The sequence below is a fragment of the Brachyhypopomus gauderio genome, chromosome 16 (genome assembly GCF_052324685.1).
Source record: "Brachyhypopomus gauderio isolate BG-103 chromosome 16, BGAUD_0.2, whole genome shotgun sequence".
In the NCBI taxonomy this organism is placed as follows: domain Eukaryota; kingdom Metazoa; phylum Chordata; class Actinopteri; order Gymnotiformes; family Hypopomidae; genus Brachyhypopomus; species Brachyhypopomus gauderio.
Genome location: NC_135226.1, coordinates 7041238 through 7060908, shown reverse-complemented (window position 1 = coordinate 7060908; position 19671 = coordinate 7041238). Strand labels below are relative to the sequence as shown.

The 19671-nt window shown below is 44.2% G+C and overlaps 1 protein-coding gene across 2 annotated transcripts in view; it reads right to left on the bottom strand.

The window, feature by feature from the left end:
• LOC143478084 (serine/threonine-protein kinase DCLK1-like) overlaps positions 1–19108 on the bottom strand; it is a 31461-nt gene extending 12353 nt beyond the window's left edge. For both annotated transcript variants that reach the window (XM_076977016.1, XM_076977017.1), the window contains exons 1-5: positions 18532–19108; positions 17717–18098; positions 16609–16955; positions 5258–5357; positions 4579–4692 (exon numbers count right to left, since the gene is read on the bottom strand). In XM_076977016.1, coding sequence (XP_076833131.1) covers positions 4579–4692; positions 5258–5357; positions 16609–16955; positions 17717–18077 — 922 coding nt within the window. In that variant the 5' untranslated portion in view covers positions 18078–18098; positions 18532–19108. The remainder of the gene's footprint in view (positions 1–4578; positions 4693–5257; positions 5358–16608; positions 16956–17716; positions 18099–18531) is intronic.
• Between the last annotated feature and the right edge of the window lie 563 nt (positions 19109–19671).

Sequence of the window (19671 nt, the reverse complement as noted above, 5' to 3'; positions counted from 1 at the left end):
GCATGTGGAGGGCTTAGCAGTTTCCACCAATGAAATAAGCTCCTCGTGACCAATTGGGGAGAAGGACTCTAACAGGGCATCAGAGCTGACCAGACAGCTGTCAAGGTGCATTGGCAGGTTGACAGGCTCTGAGATAGCATGACTATTTTTTTCCCTAATTTTATCAATTAAAGAATTTCATAAAATTGTTACTGCTGCACTCTATTGGGATTAGTGAACTGATTTGTACATGACTCCTCGTTAGGCTAGAAACCGATAAGTATAAGGATTTTGCCGTATGGATGGCATGCTTATATTCAATAAGGCTGCTTTTCCATGATACTCTATACACTTTTAACTTAGAATTCTGCCATTTATGCTCCAGGATTTGCACAGCTCGTTTGAGACTACAAGAACTGTAATACTTTAACAGGTTTCTTTCATGTTGGTAACAGACTTTTGGCAAATTAATGAAAAATATATATGCATTCAGATGAATGAATTACTATTAAAATATAAATTGATAAGAATTATAATCCCCAAAATGCTCACATACAAATTTACATTAAACACTCTCCACACTGGATCAGATGGTCAGGGTCAGGGTTAGGGTTAGGGTTAGGGTTAAGATAGGGTTAGCTATGAAAACCATCTTAATCCCAGCATGGCAGAGTGAACAGAACTTCTGCGCACTCAGACGCACTGCAGTCACCAACTCAACCGCCATCAGACCTAGCGATCACAACTCACGCATGAATCGTTTGTGAAAAGCCCAACGTAGTGCTCCCTGAGCCATCCGGAGAAGCACGAGAGTCCTTCCTCTCTTACCCGTACCATGGTGTAGCGAGCTTCCGGAGCACGTCCCTGTGGTGCCAGCAGAACTCATGGTGTCTCTGCGTGGACCCCCGCCTGCTAGGAGGGGGGTAAGCACCAGCATGCTACGGCCACAGCGGACACCTGACGTTAGCGCCAGCCCCCCCGCTAACGAAACTGTCATACACCTGCAGTGCCATCTGGGACACATGAACTATGATACCAATCTCATCATTTAAAGTTTGTGGCTTAATATAACATATGCAAGGGTCTGTTTTTGTAGAGTCGATTGTAACTAATTTGACTGAGTCATGCTTGATTAGTTGACAAAGTGTGTGACACTCCATAATCAAATATACAACACTGCCTCTGAATCCGTGACTTTCATTGTAATTTCACCCTTCTGGAGTTTTTGGTGTAGAAAGTCGTGTCATGTGTGCAAGCCAGGCACTAATACCACATCAATCACGTAGAACTGACGAGTTGAGCATTTTACTCAGCTGGTTTGTGGATTGCACTGGTTTGTGAACTGGTTTGAATTGTGGATTGGAAAACTCGGCCTCGCTGTCCTGCAGTAAGTACTGTCCTGCAGTAAGGACTGTGTAAGGACTGTCCTGCAGTAAGGACTGTGTAAGTACTGTCCTGCAGTAAGGACTGACCTCCGTCACACCGTCTGGAAATGTGCTTGATCAAGCACAATTCAACAGAACTCAAGATCATACTGCAGATCATGCCATCAGCCTGAGGAGGGCGCTATAGCACGGCCATGTTACATTAAGATGTGAGATTAACGGGAGAGCAGAGGGAATTTCGAGAAAACTGAACAGCCTAGCGAAGTCTCACAAACACAGGGATATAACAGGTCAACTCCGTTCCAGTGCAACTTCACTTAACAGAGGTCACTCTCTGTGGTATTCCGTCTTTAGTAGACTGAAGACTCACCTGTTTGTTGAGTTCTTACCAGAGCACTAATTCAGCTGATACCATTTGCCATTGTTCTTAAATTGTATGTCTGTTTATGGTTATTTGTGCTTCTTGGCAAATGTCTAACTTGCAAAACACTAGGTAATGATACTGACTCCTGTAGTTTAGTAGTAGTCTGACTCAATGGTGTCTTGAATTCTGGCCTATCTGTACTATTTCCTAGGATGTATTCTGTGATCAGAAGCAAAGCACTTTGTAAGTCGCTCTGGATAAGAGCGTCTGCTAAATGCCGTAAATGTAAATGTAAATGTAGTTTACTCTCCATGAAAACAGGAACAAGTGCTATTGGTGCAAATCAGACTACTAACCCAGCTCAGTAGTTTCAAGGGCTCCTATCCCTCCCATCAGATCACAGTCTACAATCCTCTTACCCATGGAGCAGTTGGTGGGTGGTGTCAGCAGTCAGCACTTAGGTTAATGCATTTGGGACAAACACTTCGCTTAAACGCCGTACTACCTCTCCTTTTGCCAAGCTTTAGATGCTCATGTAATTTATTCGAAGATACATTTTGATAGCTAGTTTTATAAGCGATCACCTACAGTTCACTGCTTTATATATATATATATATATATATATATATATATATATATATATATATATATATATATATATATATATATATACACATACTTATTTTCCACCATTATTTGCAATATTTGCAAATAAATTCTTTGAAAGTCAGACAAAATGATTTTCTCAATTTTTTTTTCACATTTTGTCTCTCATAGTTGAGGTCTACCTATGATGTCAATTACCGGCCTCTCTCATCTTTTTAAGTGGGAGAACTTGCACAATTGGTGACTGACTAAATACTTATTTTCCCCACTGTATATATATATATATACACATCACCGGGCGAAGGCAGGGTACACCGTGGGAAGGTTGCCAGTCCAGCACACGGCCAACACGCACACACTTACACCCACGGGCAATTTAGAGTGACCAGTCAACCTAACACACATGTCTTTGGACTGTGGGAGGAAACCAGCGTACTGGGAGAAAACCCACACAGGCACAGGGAGAACATGCGCACAGAGAGGACCGAGAATCAAACCCAGACCACCTTGCTGTGAGGCAGTAGTACTAACCACACCACCATTACAAACCCATCCATTTTATTTTAAACAACCCATCCGCAGCCCAACTGCTAGGCTCATAGTGGTCTGTCATCCAAAATATTCAGTCATTGCCAACAGCTATCATGACAACATATCATGACAACTCGACAGGCCATGGACTCTACCTGGATAAATACTTATTTCCAATATGGTGATGAAAGTAATACATTGGCTGATACTGTATGTGTTTAGGAAGGTACCTATCTTAGATTATACTATATGTCTTTTTCATTTCTCATTAATTTCTGTGATAACCAAACAACATTTTTAGGTATTAGGTGCTGTATACAAGGTGTGTCTGTCTACACAGACAGGGACACACTTGAATCATCTCCACCTCTACTACAAAAATGAGCCTCACCTGGTGGTCGGGCTTCATAAGGACTTGGAAAACAGACTCGTGTTGCTGGTTCTTTGTTCAGTGTTCTGACATACAGACTGGTAATTTCAGTAGTAGCCCTAGGGATTTTCCCTCAAGTTCCTTTTCTCTCTCTCTAATCGAGTTCTTTCCTTCTTTCTCGAGTTGCTTCTCTGGTGTCAAGTCGTTTGCATAATACAATACAAATCTGTCCTTTTTTTTTTGCTGTTATTGATTTTTTTTTGTTTGAGAAATTAGTTTGCTCTTCTTGAAGTACTTATTAATTTCTCGCCTTCCAATAGATTTTTTTGAAAAGTTTAGCACATGTCACAAAGGCACCAGTGGTTTCTGACCAGTGGTTTCTGTTGTACCACCTGAGACGGCCAAGGCCCAATCCCTTCTTCTGGCAGGGCCCCACGTTACAAAATTCTGCTCAGATCCAACTGAATCACTCCACCTGCTTAGACCCTAATGTCTCAAAACCTTAGAAATTGTTTGGCCTTCAATCTTGCAGCACAATAATGTCAAACCGCTAGGGAAATGGCTGGATTTGAAGCCTAGCAGAGCATAGGGTAGTTAACCAGGGTCTGGTGAGATCTCAGAGTAGATAGCCTGGTGCTGTCAGGTCAGCCCTCACATGAACCGTGTGCTACGACCAGCCTCTCAGGTCCTTCCTACCAGGCGACCTATCAGGGAGCTCTGCTGGACATATCTCAAAAGAAGGGATTTGCCCCCCACAGATCCTGGGTAGAAAGGCGTTCAGCTTACAGGAGGACGGTGGAATCTTAGCAAACCTCAGTGGACAAGTCCAAAAGTAACGGGTTCCTACGGTTCCTGGTGATAACCACGAGTTAATGCGCATGAACATCATAACCACTACTGCAGATCAGCTCGGGAAACCATCAGCAGCACACTGAGCAACCAGTGAAGATCAATGAGCAGATGACGCATGTGACACGGCACTGACTTAACACTGAGTCAAACAGCAACGGAGTCTGAATACATGGACTACAGTGCTTAATTAAATGAAATCAACAAATGTGTGAAAAGACACACACACACACACACACACACACACACACACACAGCCTCTCGTTGTGCACTGCTCTGCAGTCCAACAGTACAGAACCGAGCAGGCTGGTCTTCCTGGAGAGCAGGAACGTATCCCAGTCCCATGCACTGCCACCTTGAATCACTGAGTCACTGTCCTTCACACGTTTCCTGTTTTCAAAGAGGACACGATGACTCGGAAGGTTCTCACATCCCAGCACCACACACCTGCGCTACACATTCATACTGCCGGGCACCTGTATATAAACTCTCACCCGAGCTGTTGGAGGCGGGGGACTTGCTCCTGCGGGAAGCCCCCCCGCGTGGGGAGCAGTGTCCCTGCATGGAGGAGATCCGGCCGTACGAGTGTGATTTCACCACCCTGCATTCTGAACGAGAGGGAGAGACAGGGAGTGTGTTCAAGCATCTAGGGTTCAAAGGACCGGAGCAGGGACTTTTATATCAAACACCTTTGTTACAACAAATACATTTAGCGAGAAATACCAGGTAAATACCTACCAAGACTGAATGGTGGCAAACACTGTATTTACAACCTTGATTTGTTTTGTTTTGGTTCCATTTCCATAATGTAAAAATAGCTAAATTATACACCAAATGCTAAATGTGCGTGAGGTTATTGACATCAACCCCTTTTTAACACCTCACCAGTAACCAACAACACTGAGGTCACTACTACAAGATCTAATAATATATAATGATCATAACTTAAAATATACAGTGTTTATTTAAGTTATGAGTAACACCCTAAAATTCAAATGCAATAATTAAATCTAATGAAAATAAATCTAGCGATTTAACTATCCTGTTCACAACATATTGATCCTCACGAGAGTCTTAGAAACTGCAGGGAGACGGTGTATTGCTCATGGAACCAAAGCAGCGCCACCAAAACCCAACTAGACGTTCGGAGCAGCTGCAGTGTGGGAATCTTACCGCTCTCGTCCAGCAGAAAGTCGTCCTGGTACCGGAACTTTTCGGGTCCACAGGCGATGAATATGTCGTCCTCGCCAAAGAAGTCTTGAAGGCATGTCACCTGGGAACATAAGCAGGGCATATTTCACTCCTACACACCTCATTCGTGACGTAAGCACCCCACTGCGACGTCGCAGTATGTTTGTCGAAAGCGTGTTCGTTCTTGGAAATAGAGACAGACCGAGTGAAGTGTGGGATGTGCGATTTCTAATACAGCAGCCCCATCCGAAAGCATCCTTCTACACCAACGCTCGGAGAGCCCTCCACATAGATCACACTGAATAAGGTGCAATGATGTCAGAGCAAGCCCAAAACCATCTGGGTCTGATCACTCCTCCAAGCGCACAGTGTCTGATCTAACAACACGGCTCCCTCGTCAGCTTCCAATAACACAGCCGTGATTCTCCTTTCACACTTCATTCATTCTGATGTTTTTTTTTTCATCTAGATCCAAAAAAGGCGCACATGTATTTGTAAAGAAATATTAGTGTGATGAATCATATGCAGATAAAGTCTCTGGTCTGAACTTTCTACCAGTGGAAATTCCATCTTGCTTGGCAAGTGCCGTCTGTGCCGTCAGATCCTCCACCTCTCCTCCACCTCTCCTCCTACCATCTCTCCACCTGGGATTTCAGATTTTCTGGACGCCAAACACTGGAAGGAAGAAAATCTTTGGAGCTGCTAGGACCATTTTCTCACATAAAAATAGAAATACATCATATCAAATCTGCCAAACAGTGTTTCTGATTTAAGAAATATATATAAAAAAAATTTAAACCACTAAATAAAAAAAAAACACATCAGCTCAAAGTAGCTTTGAAAGTTTGAAAGTATTACCAGGTTTACATTGGCCAGACTTTCCCGTCATAGTTCTTGCTAATGGTGTTCAGTGGCGTAGGCACACATGAACCACCCCTCCCAGATAACTTGAACCACCCCTACCAGATAACTTTAGTTCTGTGAGTCACTTCCTTTTCAGATACTCCTGCAGCACTGTAGTGGCAAGATGGCATCTAAGGTCAACTTTGAAAGCTGTCTTTCAAGAAGACTTGAATGGAAAGTGTTCCTTCAAACACTTTAGAACATTTTCTTCTATTATGCACAACTGACAATTGCCTCTGCTAGTTTAAAATATTTCAGCAAAGTGATGTAGCTACTTAACTAACAGAGGAAGTCAAACCAGTTCATCTTTACTGGTGGGATTGATTAAGCTGTTCCAGCTCTAGCACAGGAAAGCTGGGAAATAATGACAGCTTTACAATATGTAGTTTAGAGAAAGAGAATATGAGATCAGAGAGAAATTAACAAGGGAAAAGAGCAAAGGTTTAAGCAAGGATTAGGAGGAAGAGAGAGATGAGCATGGAGAGAACGATGGACTGATGGAGAGACCAATGGAGAGAGTGTCCTACCAGCCGTAGTTGAGTGTACAGTTTGGGAAGTGATAAGAAGTCCAGAGTTGGAAGGTCTTAATAAGGGAAGGATGTTCACAAAGATAGACAGGATGGTGAAACACTTTAAAGGTGAGAAGTAGTCCCAGTTGTAACTGGTGAAAGGATGAGGAACCAGTGCAGTTGTTGGGGAACAGGTGTGGTTTGTGCTGGGGAACAGGTGTGGTTTGTGTTGGAGAACAGGTGTGGGTTGTGCTGGGGAACATGTGTGGGTTGTGTTGGGGAACAGGTGTGGTTTGTGTTGGGGAACAGGTGTGGGTTGTGCTGGGGAACAGGTGTGGGTTGTGTTGGGGAACAGGTGTGGTTTGTGTTGGGGAACAGGTGTGGTTTGTGCTGGGGAACAGGTGTGGGTTGTGCTGGGGAACAGGTGTGGTTTGTGTTGGGGAACAGGTGTGGTTTGTGTTGGGGAACAGGTGTGGTTTGTGCTGGGGAACAGGTGTGGTTTGTGTTGGAGAACAGGTGTGGGTTGTGCTGGGGAACAGGTGTGGGTTGTGTTGGGGAACAGGTGTGGTTTGTGTTGGGGAACAGGTGTGGGTTGTGCTGGGGAACAGGTGTGGGTTGTGTTGGGGAACAGGTGTGGTTTGTGTTGGGGAACAGGTGTGGTTTGTGCTGGGGAACAGGTGTGGGTTGTGCTGGGGAACAGGTGTGGTTTGTGTTGGGGAACAGGTGTGGTTTGTGTTGGGGAACAGGTGTGGTTTGTGCTGGGGAACAGGTGTGGTTTGTGCTGGGGAACAGGTGTGGTTTGTGCTGGGCATTTGGTAGCTGCTGAGTTTTGGATGCACTGGAGTTTGAGAGGGAGGCCAAAGAAGAGTCACAGAAATCAACGATAGAGAAAACATCACGGCATTAATCACCATTGCAGAATCAGTCACTGCGCGTGGGACAAGTGCCTGAAATATTACGCAGATGGTAAAAAGCAGTTTTAGTGATTAGTTTAATGTGAGACTCAAAAGAGTGACACAGCCAAAGTTTTTGACAAGCTTGGACTGGTTTGAAAGAAAAGGCTTCAATATCTATAGAGAAAGTCAAGGCACGGGAAAGCTGAGATTTAGCTCCAACTAGTAGAACTTCTGTTTTATCTGTATTTAGCTTTAGGAAGTTATTATGCAGCCAGAGTTTTAGATCTGAAATACATGAACTCAGATCCTGCACAGGAACAGTGGGGGATGGTCCTCTGTCCTGAGTGTTGTCCTTCCTGTACACGATTACGTCCCCCAGGGGGCTGAGGTTGTCTCTGCTTGTACTTGTCCTAATTGTTAAGTGACCTTGAAATCTTGTATCTTGAAAGGTGCTGTATAAATGTAAGTTTCATTCATTCAGTGTCATTCATACAGCACATGGGACTGTAGCAATTGTGGTTAATTGCAGTAGAAACCATATAGATTTTCTTAATATAAACTGATCATAATAATACAAACAAAATGGTATTTCACAGAAAGTATCCCTATATTTCACATATATCCCTATACTTCATGGTTGATGTGTGCTATTAGTGGTATATGAAAAAGAAAATGCAATAAGACAACATTAGCGTAAAATCAAGAGCACTTTTGTGATTTCATCCAGCAGTTCATGAACACATATAGTCTTACAGGTTACAAAAAGACCTCTGAGTTCTTCACTCCCCGACAGAGGAAGAAAGTAGCGTGAAGGAGAATTATTCAATAATGAAATATGTATGGAGGTCATTATATACTGTAAGTCATTACCATTACACTTCAGACAAAAGGCTGAGATGGACATTAAAACTCCCGAATCTTGCGTCGGTCCCTGTGGTCCTGTCTGGATGCACTCAGCAAAAGGCTGATGATCATTAGTGGAGATGTTTGAGACTGCTGACTGCATGGTTGAATGCTCCTCACGCCTGAAGGTTGGTGCGGTTAAGGAGACCTGGGGAGTTCTCGAATACAGACATGGCCGCCAGCTAACGAAAGGTCAAAGCTATTTTGAGATGTTATGTTTGTAGTTACCTGTCAATGTGGACCCAGCAAAATTGGTATGGTGCACAGACTAAGGCATTTCTGAGATGTTTCATGAACATGAGATTTCAGTAAAATTGCTAATAGAAAATGTTGCTATGTCTATATACATTTATAGCCATTGGAAACTTTCATCCAAAGCAACTAGCAAATACGTGTCCTTGATCAGTAGAACGTTAATCCTGTATGTATGTGAGAAAAAGAACATGTTGTTTTTGGATATGTTTTTACTTTTGGCCAATCACGTTTGAGAATGTCCCCAAGGTAACAGTGCTGGTTCATTTTGCAGGAAACGTCAGTCAAGCATGAATATTCATACTAACCACCACACAGCCTTCATTTCCTCCCTCTGTGTTGACTGGCTACAGCACAGCTGTCATAGCTGAAGTACAAAAGTGATTAAGTTAAATTGTTTTAAATAACATTAAAGATGACTGAAAAGGACAGGACAACAGGTCCATAATTGATGGAATAATAATTTATGGAAAACAATATGTAAAGATCTAAATAATAATAATTCTGTCTGACAGCACCAACAATCGGACAAAAGATACTGTAGGATATAAAATGTGTCTGAAAAGTGAACACAGAGCTGAGATGTAATTCAGAAGCTGCAAATCTTGAGACATTTTATTTATGGGCTATTATATAAAAACATGGTTCATCCACTGATTATTTCATCGTCGCCATGAATCGGCATCCTCGGCATGCGTGTGTCACGTCCGTCACGTCTCATGCGCTCTGAAGGGCTCGGGACGCTGGAGTGTTTAGGAGCTCGTGTGAAGTCTGTATCATGACGGTGATGAACGGCAGTCTGCCAGCAGAGCTAATGAGGATCGCCCACAGCGCCGTGTCCTGCTGACAGGAAACGTTCTACTGGGTCACCTTTCACACGCAGGGCTTTGTGCAGCTAGATGAGTACACTCTGTTCCCCTCACATACACACTCCTCACTTACACACTCCTCACATATACACCCCTCACATACACACTCCTCACTTACACACTCCTCACATATACACTTCTCACATATACACCACTCACATATACACTCCTCACATACACACTCCTCACTTACACACTCCTCACATATACACTCCTCACATACACACTCCTCACATATACACCCCTCACATATACACTCTTCACATATACACCCCTCACATACTCACTCCTCACATATACACCCCTCACATATACACTCCTTACATACACACTCCTCACTTACACACTCCTCACATATACACCCCTCACATATACACTCCTCACATATACACCCCTCACATATACACTCCTCACATATACACCCCTCACATATACACTCCTCACATATACACCCCTCACATACACACTCCTCACATATACACTCCTCACATACACACTCCTCACTTACACACCACTCACATATACACCCCTCACATATACACCACTCACATATACACTCCTCACTTATACACCACTCACATATACACTCCTCACATATACACCCCTCACATATACACTCCTCACATACACACTCCTCACTTACACACTCCTCACATATACACTCCTCACTTACACACTCCTCACATACACACTCCTCACTTACACACTCCTCACATACACACTCCTCACATATACACCCCTCACATACACACTCCTCACATACACACTCCTCAAATACATACTCCTCATTTACACACTCCACACATATACACTCCTCACATACACACTCATCACTTACACACTCCTCACATATACACTCCTCACATATACACTCCTCACTTACACACTCCTCACATACACACTCCTCACTTATACACTCCTCACATATACACTCCTCACATACACACTCCTCACTTACACACTCCTCACATATACACTCCTCACTTACACACCCCTCACATATACACTCCTCACATACACACTCCTCACTTACACACTCCTCACATATATACTCCTCACATACACACTCCTCACATACACACTCCTCAAATATACACTCCTCACATACACAGTCCTCACATACACACTCCTCACATACACACTCCTCACGTATACACTCCTCACATATACACCCCTCACTTACACACTCCTCACATACACACTCCTCACATACACACTCCTCACGTATACACTCCTCACATATACACCCCTCACTTACACACTCCTCACATACACACTCCTCACATATACATTCCTCACATATACACCCCTCACTTACACACTCCTCACATACACACTCCTCACATACACACTCCTCACGTATACACTCCTCACTGTCTGTAGATACGGATTCAAGGTCTAAAACTGTATTTCATAACATAATCACCACTGACAATAATGACCTGCTCTAGAATCTGGTTAAATATCATTACATTTAATCTGGTGTTCTGCATTTGGGAAGCATAAAATTACATCACTAAATCACATTACATGTCCTCCAAATTCCTTCATACCAATTTGAATGATAAAAAATTAAAAATCTCATTATTTTGTGCAAGGCATGCACAAAGGCATGTAGGAACATTACACACATATGCACACGCACACACACAGACACACACACATGCGCACACACACAGATACACACCCACACCACACACACGCGCACACACACAGACACACGCCCACACACACACACACACACACACACACACACAGATACACACCCACACACAAAGGCTTCACAAACATTTCAGCCTGTTTGAATGCAATACTTCACAAACATCTGAAAGTAGGCCAGGACAATTATTTGGATAATGTTTAACTTTGTGTCTGTTCTGTCCCACAATGAGAGTCTGACTGTGTTCAGAATGAGAGTCTGACTGTGCTCAGAATGAGAGTCTGATTGTGTTCAGAATGAGAGTCTGATTGTGTTCAGAATGAGAGTCTGATTGTGTTCAGAATGAGAGTCTGACTGTGCTCAGAATGAGAGTCTGATTGTGTTCAGAATGAGAGTCTGACTGTGCACAGAATGAGAGTCTGACTGTGTTCAGTATGAGAGACTGTGTTCGGGGTCATCAATGCATTTCTACCTCTTTGAGGAATTGTTTAAGAAACAAAAACATACAAGAACTCTTTGAAATAACCTCATCACTTCTAAGACTGGACAGCTGCCGTCAACATCAAGAAAACTTGCAGTGAAAACTTCAGGAGTATACAGTATAAGTTCTAATATTGCTTTGACTCTTGGGATGAACAAGTTAAAATCTAGAAAATGGTTTATGATTTTTTTACGCTCCAAGCAGCCAAACATTTCTAAAGAGTTGGGAAGGGAGATGTCCCTTAGTAAAGGGAGCATAAACTTTATTACATTCTGATGCAACCATTTGTTGAGGATCATGTTGGGGGTGGGGTTTAGATATGTTGGGGGTGGGGTTTAGATAGCATGGTTAATCTAAAACTCACTGACACATGAGTAACTCAAGCCCAGACATGTTTCAACCTGTCACTGTTATAAAGCTTAAGCTTATGCAAAAGGCAACTTTGGCAGACTGGGGAGGAGAGATGAGAGACATGACGAGAGTCGATATTCCCTTACTGCAGGATCCATGACGCAGCTGCATCACTGGCCCAGGTGACCCAACGCTGCCCCATTAATCTACACCAGGCTCTCCCTGCACTCTCAGAGCAGGTCAACAGGACAGCAGAGGCCGTCATTTACTCTGAGAGGAGCTGTCCATGGTGCTAAATCCACAGGCTCACAGGCCATTGATCTGCACATGGTGCACTGGGAAAATATGCACTGACAACCGTCCAAAACATCTACCCAGAAATCAATGCAAAACATTTATGCTGTTTAAAACTGATTAATAATGGCCTAATATGAAATGGAATGACTACTGAAATAAATCAGCTCTGTCATGTAAGGGTAAACACAACTAGAATTTCTCATGTATATTCTCAGAACCTTGAAAGCTGTTTAAGTAAAACAAAGACCTTTATTCAAGGACTTGGGTTTTATCATATGGACAATGTCTCAGAGATGAGCGAGGCAGATGGAGTGAGAAACTTCTGAGAAGAGAGAAGAAAATTATTTCTGTCAATCATACTCATACAAAGATGTTAAACTTCTGGGTAGAACAGTCTTTATCATCTTCAATGTCCCTTTTATTGGGTCATATTTCCCCTCATACTTTACCCAGTTGCACATTATAATTTACTTCTTTTGTAATAAGCTCCATGAATTTTGTTATAGAATGACTACCCAAACATAAACATTTTGCTCATGAATAATCGCCTACATGTAATTTGACACAGAGCACTCTAGACTTACAGACTCACCACTGCATGACTACCACACAGCACGGCTCACACATTCTGTTTAGCTCACATTTATTAGCAGCAACGACGACTCCAACCGTCCATACCTATGCTATCCCACAACCCAAGATGACGCCATCGCGTTTGTGGTGTCGGTTTTGTCGTGGAGATCAAAGGGAGCCGTACGTAACCCCTCAGATGCGGGTCGCCGGCGCTCTTAACTATGTGACCCCCAGAGCTACAGCAGTCTGGTGATGGAGGAGAGGTTGTCATGGGTGGGGTTAAAGGGCGGGGTTGGGGTGGGGTTAAAGGGCGCAGCTCATTCGTCTCTATAGACGGTTCACATTGATCATACCCACAAGGCCTGAGCTCTGACAGCAGTCAGAAGAGATGCCAAGGTGCTCGAATCTTGACAGATGGTGCTCGTTTCTGGAGCAGTCAAGGTGACTCATGCAGGCCTATGGCAAGGAAGTGTTTCAAATATTGATTGAATACAGAGACACGGTGCAGGTCCAAGCTCAAGTTCCTGTGCTACAGCATTAATGCACAAACCCCACTGGCCGATCTGCAGTGCAGGGTCTTGGGCTGTTCCAGAGCCTCCACAACGCACCGGTGTTGTTAAAATCATCTATATCAACACTATGATTCATCTTGATTATACTGAAAAAGTGTTTGAATCATCAAAAGCTTTTTTTCATCAGACTCCTTAAATTGAGCTGAATGATTCAATGATACAAATGTCACTTCAGTTTATGAATCACACAGATGATTTGTTTGTTACAGCTAATGTTAGAAATGAATACACAACCGGTTCCCTTGGTGTGATGGGTTGGTTTCAAAGTCATGGTCACACCGATGAATCTGATCTCAGCTCCTACACTGCTTTGTCCGTTATGGCAGCAAACGTCCAACTCAAAAGGCTTCTGTTACATTAGCAGAGCAATTGAGGAGCAGTGAATTAAGCAGCTGTCTGTGGTTAAAAGGCAGTAATAGGCGGCTTGAGAACCACGCCCACTCACAGCCACGAAGGCCCGCCCCCATGAAGAACCACACCCACTAACAGCCACGAAGGCCCACCCCCCTTGAAGAACCACACCCACTCACAGTCACAAAGGCCCGTCCCCCATTGAAGAACCACACCCACTCACAGGAGGAAGGCCTTGCCAAGAACAGACATGGCCCTCTCAGCCAGCATGCCCCAACCCTGGGAAGAACCACACCCACTCTCAGCCAGCAAGCCCCGCCCCTCGTGAAGAACCACACCCACTCTCTGCCAGCAAGCCCCGACCCATTCAGACGGCCCTCACTAAGCATCTCAGCGGAAGCATCTCAACCTGGAGGCGGAGCTGTGGGGAGGCGGGGCAACCACTATGACCCGCCACGACCACACGAGTCACATGGGCAGAACACTTATCCCACTCATCCCTCGCCTGCACTTAAACGTCCAGCCTGGAGTGGACCGAGTCATCACAATCGCGCACTAAACATGTCAATAGACATCCAACATTAGTGGTTCTCTAAAGCCATTTGAAGCAACTCTGTCTGCAAATCTAGAGGAACTCGGTGCTGAATGATGGATGTGAGGTAAGGACACAGAGATACATCCTCTATAATGGGGTTATACATACTGTACATGGCCTGTTCTAACGTAAACAGGGTGTGATGAATCTTATTACTGAGGTTACTGGATATTTTTTATTATGTTACTATTTTATTTATTTTTATTTTATTTGCAGTTTGGAAAGCAAGATGCATTGAAAAACGTCATATTAACAAGACAGATGCTGACTGAATCTGTGTGCATATCTAGTTAAAAAGGTATATTCAAGCTCAGGGGAAAGTTCAGAAGGTAAGGGCTAAAATAAGACATATTTATCAACAGAACTATACACTGGTTATTTATTATGTGCCATGGAGTAATGTCTCTGTAGCTCATGTAAAGCTCATATCAGACCCGAGTCTTCCCCATCACGCCTGTGACATCATCACCATTGCACTCCCTCTGCAGCAGAGACTGTTTCCTAGCAACCAGCTCCAGCAACCTGATTGTCATAGAAACCAATAGAGGGCTGAAGAAAAAAAAAAAAAAGAAAAAAGACTACCATAATTTTTTTTTTTATAGTATTAATACAGAGGAGCTAAGAGAGTCTTTAAAATGGAAAGGTGTGTGTGTGTGTGTGTGTGTGTGTGTGTGTGTGTGTGTGTGTGTGTGTGTGTGTGTGTGTGCTTTACATATATATTTTTTTATTGCTTAATAGGCTGTTAATTCCTGATCATCATTCCTGCTACTACCGTATAACGAGGGGCAGAAATGTGTGAAAGGATCAATAATGTAGGAGTGTCTGAAATGATCAAAGACTCAAAGATGCTACGTAACATATAACTGGCATCCTTGTTGTGCTCTACCCCTCACCCCTCTGAGTCCTCAAACTAGACTTAATACTCCATGATTATCACCATCTTTCATTCTAGGAGAGATTCATACAGGATCATAACGATCAGAATGAAACATACTAGAAAGTAGCAAATACCAAAAGAATCTACTACGTAACTTCACAATCTTTTACACCTTTTCAACTGTTCTAAGGTTCATGTTGTGTGCTGAGGCAGATTGAGCGGTGAGTGAGCCGAGAGTGAGCGGAGAGGAGCAGAGGCCTTTCATGTGTGAGGGGTGATGACAGCATGCGTCTCGCCACACGGCCAGTGGGAGCTCGCTGTTTAGCCCTCTCCTGATCTCCTCTCCTGTGGACGATTGAGAAGGTCAGGCCCGCAGTCAGGACTTCCAATATGTCTGCCACGCACTGGTGGCCATCTACACTCACTCTCTCTCTCTCTCTCTCTCTCTCTCTCTCTCTCTCTCTCTCTCTCTCTTATTTTGTGTCACTGTAAGACAGACGAAAAAAAAGCAGCAATTATGGCATTCGTACAGCCGGCTATCTTCAGAGCCGTTTCCCCAAACACGGCCCTCTAAAAAGTTCCCAGCAACCTTCAAAGCGCTCCTTAAGTGTGATCCGAGCTGCTGCCAACACGGAGAACCTGCACTTCTATATATGGCTGCCTGGAACGCCTGAACCAATGGCGTGATGAAAGCGGGACACTGAGGAGGAGAGGAGAAAGCCTCCGCACTGGCTGGTCCGACACCCCGGTGAGGGGAACAGGGTGACCCGTTTGGGAAGAGGATGACGCCTGAGCTACCACACCTCAGAGAAACCAGGCCACACGTCTGAAATGTGGGCCGAATGGGTTGGAGATAGAGGGTGAGAGGCCTCGTCTTACTGTACCTTCAGATTTTTTTGAGTAAGACTAACCTGGCCAGGTATCAGATCTGGAAAGCCAGCAAAGTCTTTCAGATCTACTTTTTAGACAGACCCACACACACAAAGCAAGGGTCACTTTTACATGGACATCATGATCAACCGCATGTAGATTAAGATCTGGATAACACCATATTCATCTATATATTCACTACAGACATCAGATATGTCTAGTGCTCAACAGAGAAGCAAAAGCTTCCCTCTCTCAAAGACCACCGTCAACGATTCACGCAAGATTACCAGGAAACACCCAAGTCAGCCGTGGCAGGAATAAAAACCAGCAGTCGTGCTCGTCAAACTGGGCCGTCACACTCAAACACCTCCCACCTGCTTGCCGTCCACGGTGTAGAGCTTCTTGACGGCTCCTGTGTCCAGCTTGATGGCTTCGGTGATGTCACTGAGGACCTGCTCGAAGGTATGGGCCGTCTTCTTGTTCAGGAGGATGCGCACGGCTTTCCGGGGCTTGACCCCACTCCGGATCACCGTCACCAGCTTGGGCCGGATGAAATCCTTGCCCTCCTTGGTGTCCAGTGAGCTGGCCTTGGCGCTGGCCAGCGAGGTGGGCGATCGCGAAGACGCCGTGGTCCTCACGTTGACCGACCAGTTGGGACTGACGTTCTTGGTGTAGTCCAGTTTCTTGTAGGGCTCTATGGATCCACACACGTAGCTCTCACCTGTTATGCAAACAGAAATGTGCAAAGCACCTACATATAAATGCAACTGCTTTAATATGCTTTTAACTCAGGAACAAACTGACAGACCAGGAGCAGAAATCATGACGTACTTGTAGAGCACATTTCAGGATGGTAACCAAAAATGGGGAACACCAGATGCAGTTCTGGTTATGTACTGCTTGTTGAGGAATTTTGAGACCAAAATCAGACCCATTTCACATTTTTACATTCGCCACAGCTATAAAGGTACTGTTGGGTTTGGGTGCATATGGATGGTTGACCTAAATGTTCTGGTGGAAAACTGAGAATATGGAGCAGAGAGAAGGGTGTGGTACAGGACAAACATCTGTATACAATATGGATTAAAATCATTCAATTGGTTTATGCAGTTCACACGTCTATATATAAATAGAACAAAATATAGAGTGGTGTGACACTAAAAGAGTAATTTGTAAAATGAAAAGCAGATATATGTTCATTGTGAAAAGAACACCAGTTATTTCATTAGTCCTCAGAAAAGGCACAATAAACAATGAGGCTATAAATCGCCTATGATCGAATCTTTGCGTTATCAGGAACATTAAGTAGCCTATCCTGTTACCACATTTTCACATAATAATAGCGGACTGAATTTATCCTTGATTTTTTTTTTTACTTGATGAATACTTGAGCTCGGCCCCAAATGACTTTATTCTTAGGGGATTGATGGGTAAGTGTTACACGTGCTGAATTCAAATTGTGCTTTAAGGAAGTTACATTACCTTCCTCCAGCTGGTCCATACTCGAGATCTTCCCCGATCCATCGACGGAATATATTGTTCGGACCCCTTGGGGCAAGTTGACGTTGTCGGATAAGGAGCGCGTCAGGTCTGCGAGAAGCGCTTCGAAGGAGCGGAACCGGTCCTGGGAGATGGCGTACACCATCCCGTTGAAGAAGCGGTCTCCGTTTCGGTAGAAGCGCACCTTCTTGGCCTTCTTCTCGGAGCTGAGGGCTGTGAGGGTGCGGGTCCGGTACAGACTGCAGTGGGCGCTGTGAGTGGGGCTGGGGAGGCCGTTGGCCCGGGAGCCCCCACGGTTGTACCTCTGCGCCTTGTCCCGTTCGTCAAAATGTTCCAGCTCCATTTCTGACACCTTGTTTTATTCCTGCGTGAATGAATGTGGGGGAAAAAATACTTTTATGCTTTGTAAGTTTTAAAAACCGAGCATATCGGAACACGATGGGCTACGGGAGGTGCAGCGGTACCACGGACAGTCCGATTTATGAATAAGGCATTGCTTCTAAAATTACTATATCAGTGTCATACTTGACTGCCCTTAAACACGTTTATTCGTTGTTAATGCATTATCCGATAATCATTTACAATGAATTGCACAATTAGAAGTGATTCAGATCCGCCCTTTGCCCGTTATAACGACGATACCCACCCTGGATGCTGCGACCGGTTCGGTCGAGACTTGATGAATGAAGTGTACTAGTAAAATACATGATGGAAATAAGCACGACAACGGCAATAGGACATCGCTCTGCATTTAATAACGGAGACACCTCCGGGATAAAACAACATTATCCACTTACTTCACCGCGTTAGGATGTCCGTGTAATGTCTTATCGTGCCATTCAGATGGTCGTGGGTCTCTTTGTGCCGTGCGGTTCTCCTCCGGGAGGATGCTGGTAGGATGTTGGGAGGATGTTACTCCGTTAGGATGGGCTGGTGCTGGTGTCGGTGTCTACCCCTGTGATTTACATGGGTCCATCCCCAATTTAAACGCACCAGGCGCTGCCGTCGCCCCCCTGGAGAAGTTCTCTCTCGGTGAAGTTCTCCCTCGGTGAAGTCCTACAGATCAGTCGGGCTCCACCTCGTCCTACAGCTCGGGTGAAATAATACCGAACGTGTTGGCGGAAAGACTTGGACGTGAACCGTCTTTGGTGTATTTCCTTGACATCTTTAGACTGGAAGTCGTGGGCGTCGTCCAGCCCGTTTTGTCTGGACGTCAGAGGACAGAGATTGTAGAAACACCGTCTAGACTAGTCTAGACTGGACCACCACTGACTGAGCACCGAGTCTTCCGCTCAGGGTACCGGTCCATCTTACACACCGCAGGAAGAGAGAATACAACCGCACCTGCACCTGCAAGATGCCGCATAAAAAATAACTGCGTTGTCTTTTAGACCAATTATGATATGCATTCATTTATTAGAAACCGCATGTCTATATAGAAGATAAGCAAAGAAATTGTCCTTTGGCAACAAAGTGTGCAATCATACTTACAAACCACCACAGAGCACCACAATAAACAAGATGTTGGTATAACATGCGGAACGTATTAAAATGGTAAGAATAAGGGAGCAGGGCACGTAATTCTGACAGTCTGCAGATGTTCAAAGACACACCGAAGCAGACCCACTATGGCCTCAAAACACTGATTATTCCAGTGCAGTTTTGTGGCGTGGTTCCGGTGTCGGTGTCGTTAATGGACGATTTTAAAACAAAAAAAAAAGTGGTCAACTTGCTAAGAAACAATATCCAATTGAAGAGATTCGTAAAAGCCTGTTAAGGCAGATAATAGTTCTCATAATGTGTAGTCTATAGTTTGCAAAATATTGACAAAATATTCTATTTTGGCTAAAGTATAACAGTCAAATGACTCCTTGTGTCTGTGCTCCTACGGGGGATGTTGGGGGATGAGGGTAACCGAACAGAAGTGAATGTTGCAC